General features: G+C 46.8%; 1 protein-coding gene across 5 annotated transcripts in view; it reads left to right on the forward strand.

The window, feature by feature from the left end:
• The window catches only part of PELP1 (proline, glutamate and leucine rich protein 1), a 48212-nt gene that overhangs the window by 22611 nt on the left and 9440 nt on the right, over window positions 1–16161 (forward strand). For 3 of the 5 annotated variants that reach the window (XM_005220276.5, XM_010815963.3, XM_010815965.3), the window contains exons 2-5: window positions 12058–12122; window positions 12505–12610; window positions 15547–15696; window positions 15929–16000. In XM_005220276.5, the coding sequence (XP_005220333.1) occupies window positions 12058–12122; window positions 12505–12610; window positions 15547–15696; window positions 15929–16000 (393 nt within the window). Of the gene's footprint in view, window positions 1–4114; window positions 4382–12057; window positions 12123–12504; window positions 12611–15546; window positions 15697–15928; window positions 16001–16161 lie in introns of those variants that run through there. The other 2 variants (XM_002695777.6, XM_059878476.1) reach the window with 1 other exon arrangement.

Here is a 16161-nt window from a genome sequence, read left to right on the forward strand (position 1 = left end):
CTTACCAATGCAGGAGATGTGGGTTCGATCCCTGGGTCGGGAAGATCCCCTGGAGTAGGAAATGACAACCCACTCCAGTATTCTTGCCTGGAAAATCCCATGGACAGAGAAGCCTGGCAGGCTACAGTCCATGAGGTCGAAAAAGAGTCAGACATGACTGAGCAGGAGCACCTCAGCAGCTAAAGAAAAGAGCCAGGAGCCTCCCCTGCAGGAGGACACGTGGATCCAGTAGTGGATCCGCTCTTTAAGGCAAGAAGTGGAGTGGCATGATGAGACTTCTCCTTTCGGAAGATAATTCTGGGCAGTGTGGAGGGTGAAGGGAGTGAGGCACACTGTCATAGACTGAAACTAATCAAGGAGAGAAGATGAACAATAGAATGGAAGGGAGAAGGGGGACCAGGCTGAAGATTCATTTCTAGGGCAAAATTGAATAGACTGGGGAAGGATGATGAATGATGGACATTTTGGACTTAAGAAGCTAAGGTATTCTCCTTCTTCCATCTGTTTTCCCATATTCCCTCATCTTCACCAAATGAACTGACTTCATTCTTCTCCACTTTTCTGTGCAACAAAAAGTAATGTACACAAGTTTCTGAGATAATCTTTAAGGTCAAATGCAGGCCTTACCAGCTGCCCCCTCCCACCTCCAGTTCTCCTACCCTTCTAAGCTCACCTTTCACCCTCTTCAAACTTTAGCTGGTACATTTCTTTTCGACTCGTGAATCATTTATGGCAAAGGGTCATGACCAGAAGGTAATGAGATCTATACTGCTACATATCTAAAGTGATTTTGGAACTGAAAGGCTGTGATTTGCATGGCATTACAGCTACCGTATTAAAAAAAATACTAACGTAAAGACAACTTTCAGTTCAGTTGTCGTTCAGTCGTGTCCGACTCTGCCACCCGGTGGACTGCAGCTCGCCAGGGCTCCCTGTCCATCACCACCTCCCAGAGTTCACTCAAACTCATGTCCATTGAGTCAATGATGCCATCCAACTATCTCATCCTCTGTCGTCCCCTTCTCCTCCTGCCTTCAATCTTTCCCAGCATCAGGGTCTTTTCAAATGAGTCAGCTCTTCCCATCAGGTGGCCAAAGTATTGGAGTTTCAGCTTCAACATCAGTCCTTCCAGTGAATATTCAGGACTGATTTCCTTTAGGATGGACTGGTTGGATTTCCTTGCAGTTCAAGGGACTCTGAAGAGTCTTCTCCAACACCACAGTTCAAAAGCATCAATTCTTCAGCACTCAGCTTTCATTATAGTCCAACTCTCACATCCATACATGACTACTGGAAAAACCATAGCCTTGACTAGATGGACCTTTGTTGGCAAAGTAATGTCTCTGCTTTTTAATATTCTGTCTAGGTTGGTCATAACTTTTCTCCCAAGGAGTAAGCATCTTTTAATTTCATGGCTGCAGTCACCATCTGCAGTGATTTTGGAACCCCCCAAAATAAAGTCTGCCACTGTTTCCACTGTTTCTCCATCTCTTTGCCATGAAGTGATGGGACCAGATGCCATGATCTTTGTTTTCTGAATATTGAGCTTTAAGCCAGCTTTTTCACTCTTCTCTTTCACTTTCATCAAGAGGCTCTTTAGTTCTTCTTCACTTTCTGCCATAAGGGTAGTGTCATCTGCATATCTGAGGTTATTGATATTTCTCCCAGCAATCTTGATTCCAGCTTGTGCTTCTTCCAGCCCAACGTTTCTCATGATGTACTCTGCATATAAGTTAAATAAGCAGGGTGACAATATACAGCCTTGACGTACTCCTTTTCCTATTTGGAACCAGTCTGTTGTTCCATGTCCAGTTCTAACTGTTGCTTCCTGATCTGCATACAGATTTCTCAAGAGGCAGGTCAGGTGGTCTGGTATTCCTATCTCGTTCAGAATTTTCCACAGTTTATTGTGATCCACAATAAACTTTGGCTTTGGCATAGACAATAAAGCAGAAATAGATGTTTTTCTGGAACTCTCTTGCTTTTTCCATGATCCAACGGATTTTGGCAATTGGATCTCTGATTCCTCTGCCTTTTCTAAATCCAGCTTGAACATCTGGAAGTTCATGGTTCACATACTGTTGAAGCCTGGCTTGGAGAATTTTGAGCATTACTCTACTAGCCTGTGAGATGAGTGCAATTGTGTGGTAGTTTGAGCATTCTTTAGCATTGCCTTTCTTAGGGATTGGAATGAAAACTGACGTTTTTCAGTCCTGTGGCCACTGCTGAGTTTTCCAAACTTGCTGGCACATTGAGTGCAGCACTTTCACAGCATCATCTTTCAGAATTTGAAATAACTCAACTGGAATTCCATCACCTCCACTAGCTTTGTTTGTAGTGATACTTCTAAGGCCCATTTGACTTCACATTCCAGGATGTGTGGCTCTAGGTGAGTGATCACACCTTCGTGATTACCTGGGTCATGAAGATCTTTTTTGTACAGTTCTTCTGTGCATTCTTGCCACCTCTTCTTAATATTGTCTGCTTCTGTTAGGTCCATACCATTTCTGTCTTTTATTGAGCCCATCTTTGCATGACACGTTCCCTTTAGGAAGATATTAAAGAAGGCCAGAAAAAATGAAAGAGTTATACCATATAATGGTGGTGGGAAAAACCATCATTTTATAGGGACATCATTTTCCCTCATATTGTCTGTAAGTATAATGCCATATCAAAACAACAATGAGACTTTTTTGGAAGGGAACCGAATTTTAAACATAATAAAAAGAATCAACTTTCAAGTGTAGTCAGGAAAATTCTGAAAAACTGGAGTAGAGTGGGCATTTGTCTTACAAGTTTATTATGATAATTAAAATAGTGTTATGGGTGCAATCATAATAAATATATCAGTGAAACAGAATAGTGTCCAGATACAGACCCATGTGGGGGGCTTCCTCCATTGCTCAGTGGTAAAGAATCCACCTGCAGTGCAGGGACTCATGTTGGATCCTTGGGTGGGGAAGATCCCCTGGAGGAGAGCGTGGCAACCTACTCCAGTTTTCTTGCTGGGAAAATCCCATGGACAGAGGAGCCTGGCTGGCTGTGGTCCCTGGGGTCACAAAGAGTGCATGACTGGAAGGACTGAAGCAACTGAGCGTGCACACACAGTCTAACGTGGTGTTACTTCAAGCCCGTGGAGAACTAATGGCAGATTCACTAGATAGAGTTGGGACAGTTGGCTATCCATTTAGGGAAAAAAGTTATATACTTCGCATACCTTAAAGTAAATTCGAAGCAGCTTAAGGCCTAAATGCACAGAATGAAACTATTATAAAATAAACTCTGTATTTATGTGTTTGTGCATAGGCTAATATTAGGAAAGTATGCCCATTACTGGGGTAAAGACTTAGGTGGAGGGTTCAGTTCAGTTCAGTTCAGTCGCTCAGTCGTGTCTGACTCCTTGCGACCCCATGAACCACAGCACACCAGGCTCCCCTGTCCATCACCAACTCCCAGAGTCCACCCAAACCCATGTCCATCGAGTCGGTGATGCCATCCAATCATCTCATCTTCTGTCGTCCCCTTCTCCTCCTGCCCTCAATCTTTCCCAGCATCAGGGTCTTTTCAAATGAGTCAGCTCTTTGCATCAGGTGGCCAAAGTGGTCCACTGGAGAAGGGAATAGCACACCACTTCAGTAGTCTTGCCTTGAGAACCCCATGAACAGTATGAAAACGTGGAGGGTGAGTTCCTTTTTTTTTTTTAACTTTATGCCCTCTTTGTTTGAATTTGTTTTGCAAGGCGAGTGTATTGTATCATTTCTCTCGTTGTAAATGTAGTTAACAATGTCTATGATTTCAGTCAAGGAGACAAGTTCCTTAGGTAGCAGTGATGTCTGGATGGAAAGTGTCCAGAAGCTCCGTTGCATTAAAGGTTAGCTTTTGGATTCTGGCGCCTTTAGTCTTGACCACGTGTTCTTTAAGCCCCACGGCCCGCCCCGAGCCGGTCCTCTACCCGGCCCATCTGCCCGGCCTTGAGTCCTGGCACTTCCACGCCGCACATGCTCACTCTCAGCAGGCGCGCGGAGTCCAATGCACAGGACCAGGGCCCCCTCCTCACGACCCCTCCCCTCGAGGCATCCGTCGCGGTGTGTTTGCGTCATCGCGCCACGCCACCACTAGAGCCCAGTTGAAGATGGCGGCAGCCGTTCTCAGTGGGCCTTCTGCGGGTTCCGCGGCTGCGGTTCCCGGCGGGCCCGGGGGTCTCTCGGCGGTGGGCTCGGGTCCACGTCTCCGCCTGATGCTGCTGGAGAGCGTGTCGGGGTTGCTGCAGCCGCGAACGGGGTCCGCTGTTGCTCCCGTGCATCCCCCAGCCCGCTCGGCCCCACATTTGCCGGGGCTCATGTGCTTATTGCGGCTACATGGGACGGTGGGCGGGGCCCAGGTGAGTCCGTAGACCGCAGGACCGCGGCCCTGTTGGTTGGCTCAGCTTATTTTGCGCCGGGGTCTTATTGCACTGTAGCTGCATGCAGTGGCGGGTAGAGGGAAGGAGAGCTGGGGTCAGAAGGCGGATCCAGGTATCTGGACGCGATTCACTCCCTTCTTTATCAGCCTTGAGTAGAAGAAACTCAAGGAAGAGGAGGGACCTCGTTTTCTCTGTTGCTAGGTTATCGGTAGACGCTTATGAATGGGTTCGATCCCAGGCCCGCTCACGTACTAGATGTATGATCTTTAGCTTCTTTTTCCTTCGGCAGTATCTGTTTTGGGGATTGTTTCGACTGAGTGAATAGATGTATTCAGCAAATACTTACTGAGCTCTTACTGAGGGCCATATCCTGAGCGCTCCAGTTACAGATGCGATGGCAATGAACAAAATGTTATGAAACACTGTGAGAATTGTACAGTGGTATACAATAATTCCATACAATTGTATAGAATTGTATAGCCCTCTTATCTAATCTGGAACACTGAGAGATTTTTCTGAGGTACCAGAGTTTAAGCTGAGATCCTCAAGGATGAGTAGGGGGTTTGGTAGGGGAAGAAAGCGGAAGAGGCAGTTCGGTCAGCGTAAAGCTTCCGTGGGAAGGTCCTTTGGTAGGAACTGAAAAGAAGGGCGTGGTGCTTGGGGTTAGAGATGGAGAGGAAGAGAGTGGGTGCGATGAGGTGGGTAGTCTGTGGACAGGTCACGCAGCACTTTGTAGACTAGCTTAGAAGGTTCTTTGGATTGTACAGAGTAGAACCTAACATCCATTCAGTGATGTAAGCTTGAAACCCAGATGTCATTCTAGACACTTTCGTCTTGCTCAAACACCTCTTTATGCAGTCTGTTAAGTCCTTTTGATTTTATCCTTTATGTAGCTTTCCATATCCTTTCCATATCTTTCCCATTGCCCCCATACTGGCTTGAACCCCCATTATCTGACTGAGATACAAATAAGACATAACTGTCTAACCTATGATAGGTTCACTTTTAATATTATCTGCTGTGCTTCATCTTTCTCCCCCTTACCCTCCCCCAAATTCTACCATCCTTTAAGACTCAGGTACATGAGGTCTTCCTTGTCCCACCTTTGTTACTCTGACCTTCCCAGCTGTGTGCTTCCTTCCAGGAAGAGGCTTGTCACAACCTGCTGGGTGTTTCAATGATCTTTGAAATAATAATAATAATCTAGCCCCAAATTTATCAGCGATGACCTCATTTATTTATATTAACATTAGTCCTCTTTGAGGGTGACAGGACTGTGCCTCTGGTAGCTCAGCCCAGTGGTTCATGTGGTTCCTAAGTGTTCCTGAAATATTATCACCTCTTCTGCCTGTAAATGTGTGATTTCCTTCATCATCTCTTTCAAGTCTTCCCCTTCTCCCTCAGGGTGAACTACATGAACTTAATGTCTTGCTTATATTCTTTTTAAGTGTCTGAAGTCTAGAAACATTGATTTTTAATTGAAGTATAGTTGATTTACAATGTATCAATTTATGCTGTACAGCAGAGTGACTCAGTTACATACACATTCTTTTTTATATCCCAGAATGTTGAATATGGTTTCCTGTGCTACACAGTAGGACCTTGTCTATCCAGCCTATATGTAATAGTTTGCATCTACTAGTCCCAAACTCCCGGCCCATCCCTTCCCTACCCTCCGTTCCCTTAGAAGTATTTTGAGTGAAGAAGCTAAGGGTGTTGTTGAACACCCCTTTATTATTGCCTGTATTATATTTTGGGGTATATCTTGCCTTGAATTTTTTTCTACTTGTGTTGTGTTACATTGCATTCTCAGTATGGGGAACCATGTGGTGGGTTTCCTTCACTTCCCTGTAGATTTTCATTCAACGGACATTTACTGTTACGTAGCTACTTATCCAAAGAAGGCAATGGCACCCCACTCCAGTACTCTTGCCTGGAAAATCCCATTGATGGAGGACCCTGGTAGGCTGCAGTCCATGGGGTCACTAAGAGTCGGACACGACTGAGCGATTTCACTTTAACTTTTCACTTTCATGCATTGGAGAAGGAAATGGCAACCCACTCCAGTGTTCTTGCCTGGAGAATCCCAGGGACGGGGGAGCCTGGTGGGCTGCCGTCTATGGGGTCGCACAGAGTCGGACATGACTAAAGCGACTTAGCAGTAGCAGCAGCAGCTACTTATCCAGGTAGATAAGTAAGATACTATTGTTTTCCTTGGAGAATTTCTAGTTGAGATGAGAATTGAGGGTAAGTAAATAGGCCTGGAGCTTGAGAGACAAAGCGATCCATTGATTGACGCATCCGTCTGCTTAAATCACCAACTTTGCTTTCCCACACGTACTGTAAACTCAGTAGTTCCAGAATGGAACTAACCTTAGCTCACAATTTCTGGCTTGCGTCCTAGCGACTGGTCTCCTAACTGATCTTGCTGTCAGTCTTGCTCTTTTAATCCATTTCCCAGAGCTGATCCTGTTTCTTGCCTCTTAAAATCTTTAAGCACCTGGACTTTCCTGACTCCACCTTTGCACTTACTGTCCTCTGCTTGGAAACCCTCCCTGAGCTGTTTCTCCATTCCCCACCCCAGCCCCAATCCCCCACATCTTTTCAACTTAATGTTTGTCACTGCCTTTCGGAAACCTTTCCAAACTACCTATGATTGGCTACTCTTTATTACACCATATTGAAATTATATATTCATTTTTCATACACACTTAGTACCCACACAACTGGGCTTTGAATGGAGTATTATTCGGCCATAAAAAGGAATGCATTTGAGTCAATTCTAATGAGATAGATGAACCTAAAACCTATTATACCGGGTGAAGTAAGTCAGAAAGAGAAAAATATCACATTCTAATGCATATATATGGAATCTAGAAAAATGGTACTGAAGAATTTATTTACAAGGCAGCAGTGGAGAAGCAAACATAGAGAATAGACTTATGGACATGGGGCGAGGGGAAGGGAGGGAGAGATGTGTGGAAACTTATATTACCATATGTAAAATAGATAGCCAAGGGAATTTGCTGTATGGCTCAGGAAACGCAACCTGGGGCTCTGTATCTACCTAGAGGGGTGGGGTGGGGTGGGGAGTGAGATGGGAGGGAGTGTCACTCACTGTTACCTCTTGACTGTTTCACTTCCTTGTCGGCTCTTCTTATGAAGTTCAAAAGGGACAGGATATATGTAATACCTACGGCTGATTCATGTTGAGATTTGACAGAAAACAAAATTCTGTAAAGCAGTTGTCCTTCAATTAAAAAATTAATTTAAAAAACAATTTATGGAAAATTTCAGATGACACAAAAATAGAGAAAACAGTATTTTAAAAACTTAATTATTTTTGGCTTCACTGGGTCTTCTCTGGGCCTTTGTTGCTGCGTTCGGGCTTTCTCTAGTTGTGGCAAGCAGGGACTGCTCTAGTTGTGATGAGCAGGCTTCTCATTGTGCTGGCTTCTTTTATTGTGGAGCACGGGCTCTAGAGCTCATGGGCTTTAGTAGTTGTGGCAAACGGGCTTAGTTGTCCTGTGGCACATCGGGGCCTGTGAAATCTTGCCGGATCAGGGATCGAACCCGTGTCCCCTGCATTGGCAGGCAGATTCTTAACCACTGGACCACCGTAGAAGTTCAAGAAAATTGTGTCTTGAACCACCCCTATCTTGGCTGTCTCTGTCACCCAGATCTAACAGCGAACATTTTGCTCATCTTGTTTCATTCCCACTTTCCCAGCTCTGGCTCCAACCTCCCCTGCCCTCGGAGCATTTTAAAGCACATCCCACATCTCATTTCCCTTATAATTGCACATACTTCAAAGGATAGAGTGTCTTGTTCCACCTTGTATCCCTAGGCTTTGTATTGTCCCATTCTCTAGCCAGTAGTCAATGATCTTTTAAAAAATATCACCAAGATTACAGCATTCTCCTGCTTAAAACCATGCAGTTACTTATTGCACCAAGCCTTACATAGTGTCACCTCTTGACCTCCTTTGACACGACTCCTGGCCTGTCTTCACTGGACTCCAGCCACCCAGGCTGACCTTTTTTCTGCAGCAGCTGAGGCCACGGCTCCTCACATCCTTCACCCTGCTGAGAATCTCCTGGGAAAGTGAGCTGTGTGTTTAGGTCCCAGTTCCCTGCCACCAGTTCAGAGGAGTCATTCCTGAGCACCGAGCATACGGTGGTCCTTCTTATTTCCATCATTTTCTGTCACATTGTTCTGTTTTGATTATTTTGTAGTGTTTATCACTATTTTAAAAAATTTATTCTCTGCCATGTTCTCTCTTCTCACCCTGTTTAAATTCCGTTATACTTCCTTCCTTGCCCTTCTCCCTTCATTGTACTTGGCTGACAGCACCCCGACTGTGTTAAATCCAGCTCTTGTTTATTTGGTGCCTGCACCTGCGCAGCTCAATGTAGCTGAAAAAGAGCACGTGTCCTGATTGGCTGGTCTCATTTTAAATTCAAGGCCATCAGCATCTCAAGTGAACTCTTGCTGCTGCCTAGCAGTCGTGTTAGATTTCTTTCCTCTGCAGCCTCTGATGACTTCTCTCCATCCTCACTCTTAGCTGATGGCGTCACTTCCTGTTTCACTGAGAAAAGAACAGCGGGATGGGAATTTGCATCGGTGCTGCCGCCACGACGTCCGCCAGCTTACCCATGTCTGTGCCCTGTGCTCTGCTGCCCCTGTCATTATTAGGGGTGAGCTGGTCCACGCCAGTCCTAAGGCCAGGCTCCTCTCTCCACTTAGGCAAGTTCACTGCTTCATCATCAGCTTTTCCCTGTTAGGTTGTTTTCATCAGTGTATAGCTCAAAACTGCTTTTAAAAAAGTCCCCCTCCAGCTCCTGCCCCATTTCTCTACTTCTCTTTATGGCAAAACTCCTCAGAAGAGTTGTTTGCACTTGTACTTTCTCCCATTCTTCTTTAAAAAAAAAAATTTGCTTTGAAAATGACGGGTGATTTATAGAGAATTTGAAGGAATATACACTTCACCCAGATTCCTTGAATGTCAGCATTTTAAATGCATATTTGTTTTATCATTCTCTGTGCATATTTTTCTAGGACCATAAAGGAGGAAGTTGGAGATTGGATGCCCTTCTATTTCCTTAAAAACAACATTCCCTTACCTGACCACATTCCATCATGAAACTCAGAAAAATCTGTGTTGATACAATCTTATTCCAGTTTTTTCAGTTGTGCTAAAAGTGTCTTTTATAGTAAGAGAAACATTTCTTACGATCTTAACATTTAGAACTTTAAGGACAGGTTGGTTGTCTGTCCCTCGGTTTGGTTTGTCTGCTGTTTTCTGATGATTTTTGGCAGGTACTGCAGAAACAATATGTGACATTCCTGTTAGATTTTATAGGAGCACATAATGTCCCTTTGTCCCATTACTGGTGGTGGTAACTTTGATCATGGGCTAAGGTAATAGTTGCCACGTATCTTCATTATGAAGTTATGATTTATTCCTGTGGGGAGATTGTGTATTTTTGTGTCGTTACCCTTTTACCCACTTGTCCATTAAAGGTAGTTGCTCCCTGTTTCCCCACCAAACACCTCTCTGCCCTTCAGCCCTGCTGCTGCTGCTAAGTCACTTCAGTCATGTCTGACTCTGTGTGACCCCATAGACGGCAGCCCACCAGGCTGCACCGTCCCTGGGATTCTCCAGGCAAGAACACCAGAGTGGGTTTCCATTTCCTTCTCCAGTGCATGAAAGTGAAAAGGGAAAGTGAAGTCGCTCAGTTGTGTCCGACTCTTAGTGACCCCATGGACTGCAGCCCACCAGGCTCCTTCTGGTGGGCTGGTGGGCTCTCATCCATGGGATTTTCCAGGCAAGAGTACTGGAGTGGGGTGCCATTGCCTTCTCCCGCCCTTCAGCCCTAGGCAACTGCAGTTTTTTTTTTTTTCTATAGGTTTGCCTACTCTGACCATTTCATGGAAGTGAATCATAGAACATGTGGCTTTTGGGGTGTGACTTCTTTCCCTTAGCGTAATGTTTTTAAGGTTCATTCTTGTCTCAGAACTTCATTCCTTTTTATGACCAAGTAATATTCCATTGTGTGGATATACTTCATTTTGTTTATCCAATCATGGCTGATAGACATTTGGGTTCTTTCCACTTTCTGGCTGTTACGAGTAATGCTGCTATGAATGTTCGTGTGCGAGTTCTTTTTTTTTTTTTTTAATTATTTATTTATTTTTGGCTGTGCTAGGTCTTTGCTGTGTGGGCTTTCTTTTTAGTTGCAGAAAGCAGGGGCTACTCTTGAGTTACAGTGCGCAGGCTTCTCATTGCAGGGGCTTCTTTTGTTGCGGAGCACAGGCTCTAGTGGGTGGGCTTCGGTAGTTGCTGTTTCTGGGCTTTGGAACGGAGGCTCAATACTTGTGGCACATGGGCTTAGTTGCTCTGAGGCATGTGGGATCTTCCCGGATCAGGGACTGAACCTGTGTGCCCTGCACTGGCAGGCGGTTTCTTTACCATTGAGCCTCCAGGGAAGCCCCGTGTATGAGTTCTGATGAGAATATATGTTTTCATTTCTCTTGGGCATATACGTCAGAGTGGAATTGTTGGGTCATACGTAAAAGATGTTTAACCTTTGAGGAGCTGCTTGACTGTTTTCTGAAGTGGCTACACCATTTTCTATTCCCGTCAGTGCTTGTGAGTGTATCAGGACATCTTGTTCTCAACTTTCCTCCACTCAGGTGGCCTGACGGAAGGCCCCGGGCCCGCGCCATATGAAGTGCTGTCTGCCTGCCCTACTCCAGGCTCTCCTTGCCTTCCTCAGTTGACTTTATTTTCCTCTTAGCACCAGGCACCATCCAACATGCTTTTTCTTATTTGGTCACTTGTTGATTTTCTGCATCCTCTAACTAGAATATAAGCTCTCTAGCACCTCAAACAATGTCTCACATGAAATAGGTAAATAAATATTGTTAAGGAAATAGGTAAATAAATATTGTTAATCAACACTTCCCTTCATGAGAACCAGGGACATTATTTCTTTTACTCAGCTCTGGATTCCTTCATCTGACTCAGTGTATAAGATGTGTTTGTTGAGAGAATGAGTGAAGATAACGGTTAGGAAGATAACAGGCCTGTCAGAGGAGGCTGGCCCTTCAGAGGGTGGAGAGGTTACTTGTGGGGGCCCTGAAGAGGGGACCTCTTTCAGGGCTCCCAGGATGTGTGGGAAGGAGGTTCTGGCTGACTTGTCTGTGGGCGTTAGCGGCTCAAAGGAAGCCAGACCAGGAGGAGGATTTGGGGTGAAGGAGTCAGGGGTCGTGAGTTCCATGTCCAGTCAGTGTGCATTTAGGGGTGCCCCTCTGTGCTCAGCGCTGTCCTGGGAGACACAGGGGCAGGAGCCTGTCTTTGAAGTCTGGCCGACAGGCTGAGTCAAACTGACTAGCCCTCTGCGTAGCCCTGATTTGCTGGGTGGGCAGTGGGGGCAGCCAGGTGAGATGTGACTTGAGGAAAGCCCATGGGACAGGCTGCTGTGTGCCCCCTACTGAAAATAGGGCAGAGGCTGAAGGCGTTGAGGGGAATGGTCTCCAGGCCATACTGGAGGTGTGACTTAGAACAGGCTCTGGAAGGGCTGGGGCAGGGGTGGGCTTGGAGAAATCCTATGTCTTTAGCATCCTGTTCCTGACTGTTTTCTTTCCTCCAGAACCTTTCAGCTGTTGGGGCGTTGGTGGGTCTCAGTAATGCTCGTCTCGGTTCTATCAAAACTCGGTAAGTCTCTAGCCCTGTTTTTTCTTCAGGGGGGATGTTTCTTTAGGAAGAGGGCCATCCATCTGTCCATCCATCGTCACCACCCTGTGGAGCCAGGAGGTTTCTCCATTGCCAAGGTGGAGAGTTTGATTCTTTTCGCGAGCTCACTTGCATTGAACCCCACCTATGGCGGCTTCCAAGAGTCCCTCGCCCCACCTTCTGTCCCCTTCTTCCCTTGCCGCCCATGCCTCACTCCCAAGTCCTCGAGTATCTCGGGAATGAGAAGCTGCTGTGGATCTGGAGTCAGGTCTCACTCTGGCCAGTGAGAGTAAGAGGGCGTTGAATGGCTTTCTCTGCAGTCTAGCCGCCTCTCCTGTGTCGTCACTCAGCTCTGTCTTACCAGGTTTGAGGGCCTGTGTCTGCTGTCGCTGCTGGTGGGGGAGAGCCCCACGGAGATGTTCCAGCAGCACTGCGTCTCCTGGCTGCGCAGCATCCAGCAGATCTTGCAGGTAAGTCCACCGCCTGGCACTCCCCGCCTCTGCCCCAGCCACGCCCTGGTCTCCATTCAGACGCAGCGCGACATCTTTGTGGGGGAGACTTTCAGTTCCAGGGCAGGTTCTTTCTAGCAGGATAAGCTGCAAATAGATACATGCTTTTAAAGATTTTGTTATTTTTATCCACTGGGTTATTTTAATTCACCTGACCTTACACACACTCACTGTGACCTCTGACTGTTTCACTTCCTTGTGAGCTCTTCTAATGAGTGACGTCTCTGAAGCTCCTTTCTCCAGGTGTTGGATTTTTAGAATTTATTTATTTAAAGTATTTTTATTGTTTTGGCTGTGCACCATGTGGCTCATGGGAATCTTAGTTCTCCAGCCAGGGACTAAACCCACACACTCGGCCATGAAAGCTCAGAGTCCTAAACACTGGACTGCCAGAGAATTCCCCAATTTTTTTTTTCCTACTTCTGTCTTCCTCTTTTTTTTAATTAATTTTAATTGGAGGCTAATTACTTTACAGTATTGTGGTTTTTGCCATATGTCAACATGAATCAGCCATGGATCTCTTCCTCTTTTAACATTTAAATTTGTTTCTATGTTTACATCCTTTGATGACATCCCCACTTAGTTCTTCCACAAGCGTGTTCTGGGCACCTATGGCAGGCTGTGTGCTGAGTTGTGGAGAGATGGTAGGAGATGCAGCTGGACCCTGCTTTCATGGTATTTAGAGTCTCTTGCAGGGGTTGGGAAACTTTGTAGGTGTTTCCAGATAGTACAGTGTTATAGGTTTTACAAACCATATATGGTTTCTGGTTGGTTTTTTTTTTTTTTTTGGCTGTGCTGCATAGGCTGTGAGATCTTAGTTCCCCTGCTGCTGCAGTTGTGTCTGACTCTGCGATCCCATAGATGGCACCCCACTAGGCTCCCCCGTCCCTGGGATTCTCCAGGCAAGAACACTGGAGTGGGTTGCCATTTCCTTCTCCAATGCATGAAAGTGAAAAGTGAAAGTGAAGTCGCTCAGTTGTGTCCGACTCTAGGGACCCCATGGACTGCAGCCTACCAGGCTCCTCCTTCCATGGGATTTTCTAGGCAAAAGTACTGGAGTGGGTGCCATTGCCTTCTCCGCTTAGTTCCCCTACCGGGGGTCAAACCTGAGCCCCCTACAGCGGAAGCGAGGAGTCCTTCCACTGGACAGCCAGAAATTCCCATGGTTTCTGTTGCTGAGTGTTCCTTTGTTGGTTTGTTTTCCAACCCTTTCAAAAATGTAATAACCATTCTTAGCCTGTGGGCACCCACAGGCCAGAGTTTGCTGACCTGTGTTCTAGTGGAAGAGAATAATTATACAATGAATGTGAAGAACTAAACTGTGGTAGGTGCTCTGGAGGTAAAGAAAAAATATAGTTCTCTGAAAGCATGTTAACGAGAGACTCTGAGCCAGACCAGAGTGGTGTGGGTGTAGCGATCAGGGTCAGTGGTTCAGGGAGGGCTTTTCTGCTCTGATTAGTAGGAGTACATTGGGCTGAGAAAGTTTTCGAAGTGTTCTAAGTGTGCAAAAGCCCTGAGAGAAAAGGCGTTTGACTCATTTGAAGAATTTTAAGCAGGCGGGTGTGGCAGGGGTTGACGAGATGCATCTCGGGAAGTAGGTAGACGGGGACTAGGCCGTGTGTGGTGGTGTAGGCATATTAAGAAATTCGGCGTTTATTCTTGGAACAGCGGGAATTCATGGAAGGTTTTAAGCAGGGGGAAGGAGGTAGTGTTGGTGGTGGTGGTGATGTGAGCAAATTTTCATTTGGAAACGCCACTCTGGCCACTGTGTGGAGACAGGATTAGAACGGAGCCAGAATGGCGGCAGAAAGCGGAGCAGTGGACACTGAAGCCAGATTGCCCTGGGGTGAGCAGTGAGTGGGAGAAGGCATGGGATTGGGGAAGATAAGACAATCCTGTCAAGACATCTGGCTCCACTGGTAGGGCAGAGAAGCTCGGCAACACCTGAAATCGGGCACATGGAGCCCGGGCTCAGGCGAGGATTTTCAGGGTGGGAGAGATGCTTAGGATGGGAACAGGCACAGATGCCAGCAGGAGGAATCCTTCTGAGGGGGCTGGAGACGGGGGGCTAGTTAACAGTGTGAGGTGGTCCTGAGAGGAAGGGGTCGGGGAGGGGGGGTTGTCCTCAGATGGGAAGCCAAGATGCAGTTTTCAGTTTGGTGGTGGGAAGCTGAGAGAGTTCCCATCTCTGGGCTTCAGGCTTCTCTGAAATCGTAGGTCAGGTTACACAAAAGCGACGGTGCCGGAGAAGAGCTGAGCAGCGGAGGGAGCTAACCAGTGAGAGACGCAGTAGGCGTGCCAGACGGTGTTGGGGCCCGTTTGTGGCTGGTAGACCCACCGAGCCTGACTTCTCACAAGGGTTCTTGTTTGTTTCATTGACATGTGGCCACTGGTCTAGCAGGAGGTAATGTGCTGAATGCTTTTTCCTTAGGTATATGTTAATTTGTTAGGAAAAGTCCTCAGACTTCAAACCATTTTTCTTCCATGAGTTCAGGGTAGGTTTGAGCCAGCCCCATGCAAGCTTGGCGAGATGGGTGGCTCTGTTGTGGCTGAGACTTCAGGCCGGGAAGTGCTCCTCTCCGTCCTAGCAGGGGATTGCAGTGTGGGAGCAGCAGGAAACTCTTGAGATTGTTCAGTGAGATCTTTAAGGCGTGGCTTCGTTACTTCCCCCTCCAACCCCTGAACATTCCTAGGACCCCAACACCACAGTACTAAAGTGCGCACACACATCCTTTCTCTGGATGATTGTGTTACTCGGTTGCTCCGTGTCGCTGATACACTCTGTCCCCAGGGGATTTGCCAGGAATGGGGGCGGTCACTGTGGAGTTTGTCGGAAGCTCCATGTTGTCATGTGGCTTTGAAGGCCAGGTGGGAGCATGAGTTGTTGTGCTGTTTAGTCCCAGGACCCGCCCCCCACCATGGAGCTGGCTGTGACCGTGCTGAAGGACCTACTCCGCTATGCGGCCCAGCTTCCTGCAGTCTTCCGGGACATCTCCATGAACCACCTCCCCGGCCTCCTCACCTCCCTGCTGGGCCTCAGACCGGAGGTGAGCCGCCTCTCAGCTCCCTCAACCCTAGGCCCCTCCAGTGCTTGCTCTCATTCACACCCACTGGATTAGAGACTTTGATGGGAAGTGATTGGGGAATGGGATTGAAGAAGTGAGAAGAGGGAGGGGCTGAAAAAAAGTGTAAGGAGAAGAGACCCTGAGGGGTGGTGGGGTGGAGATGGATGGCTTCTGGGGACGCTGGGCTCTTCCTGACCATCTGTTCTTCCCATAGTGCGAGCTCTCCGCGCTGGAAGGAATGAAGGCCTGTATGACCCATTTTCCTCGAGCGTGCGGGTCTCTCAAAGTAAGTGTTCATAGAAACTCTTCTTCCTACCAACATGATCGCTGTTTTACTTCAGGTTCCACCATTGAGATTTATAAGCATCTGTCTGCACAGCTCTAATTAATTTTCTAATGATTTGTCTATTTTAGGCTGTGCTGGGTCTTCGTTGCGTGCACAGGCTT

This window comes from Bos taurus, chromosome 19 (genome assembly GCF_002263795.3).
Source record: "Bos taurus isolate L1 Dominette 01449 registration number 42190680 breed Hereford chromosome 19, ARS-UCD2.0, whole genome shotgun sequence".
Lineage (NCBI taxonomy): Eukaryota > Metazoa > Chordata > Mammalia > Artiodactyla > Bovidae > Bos > Bos taurus.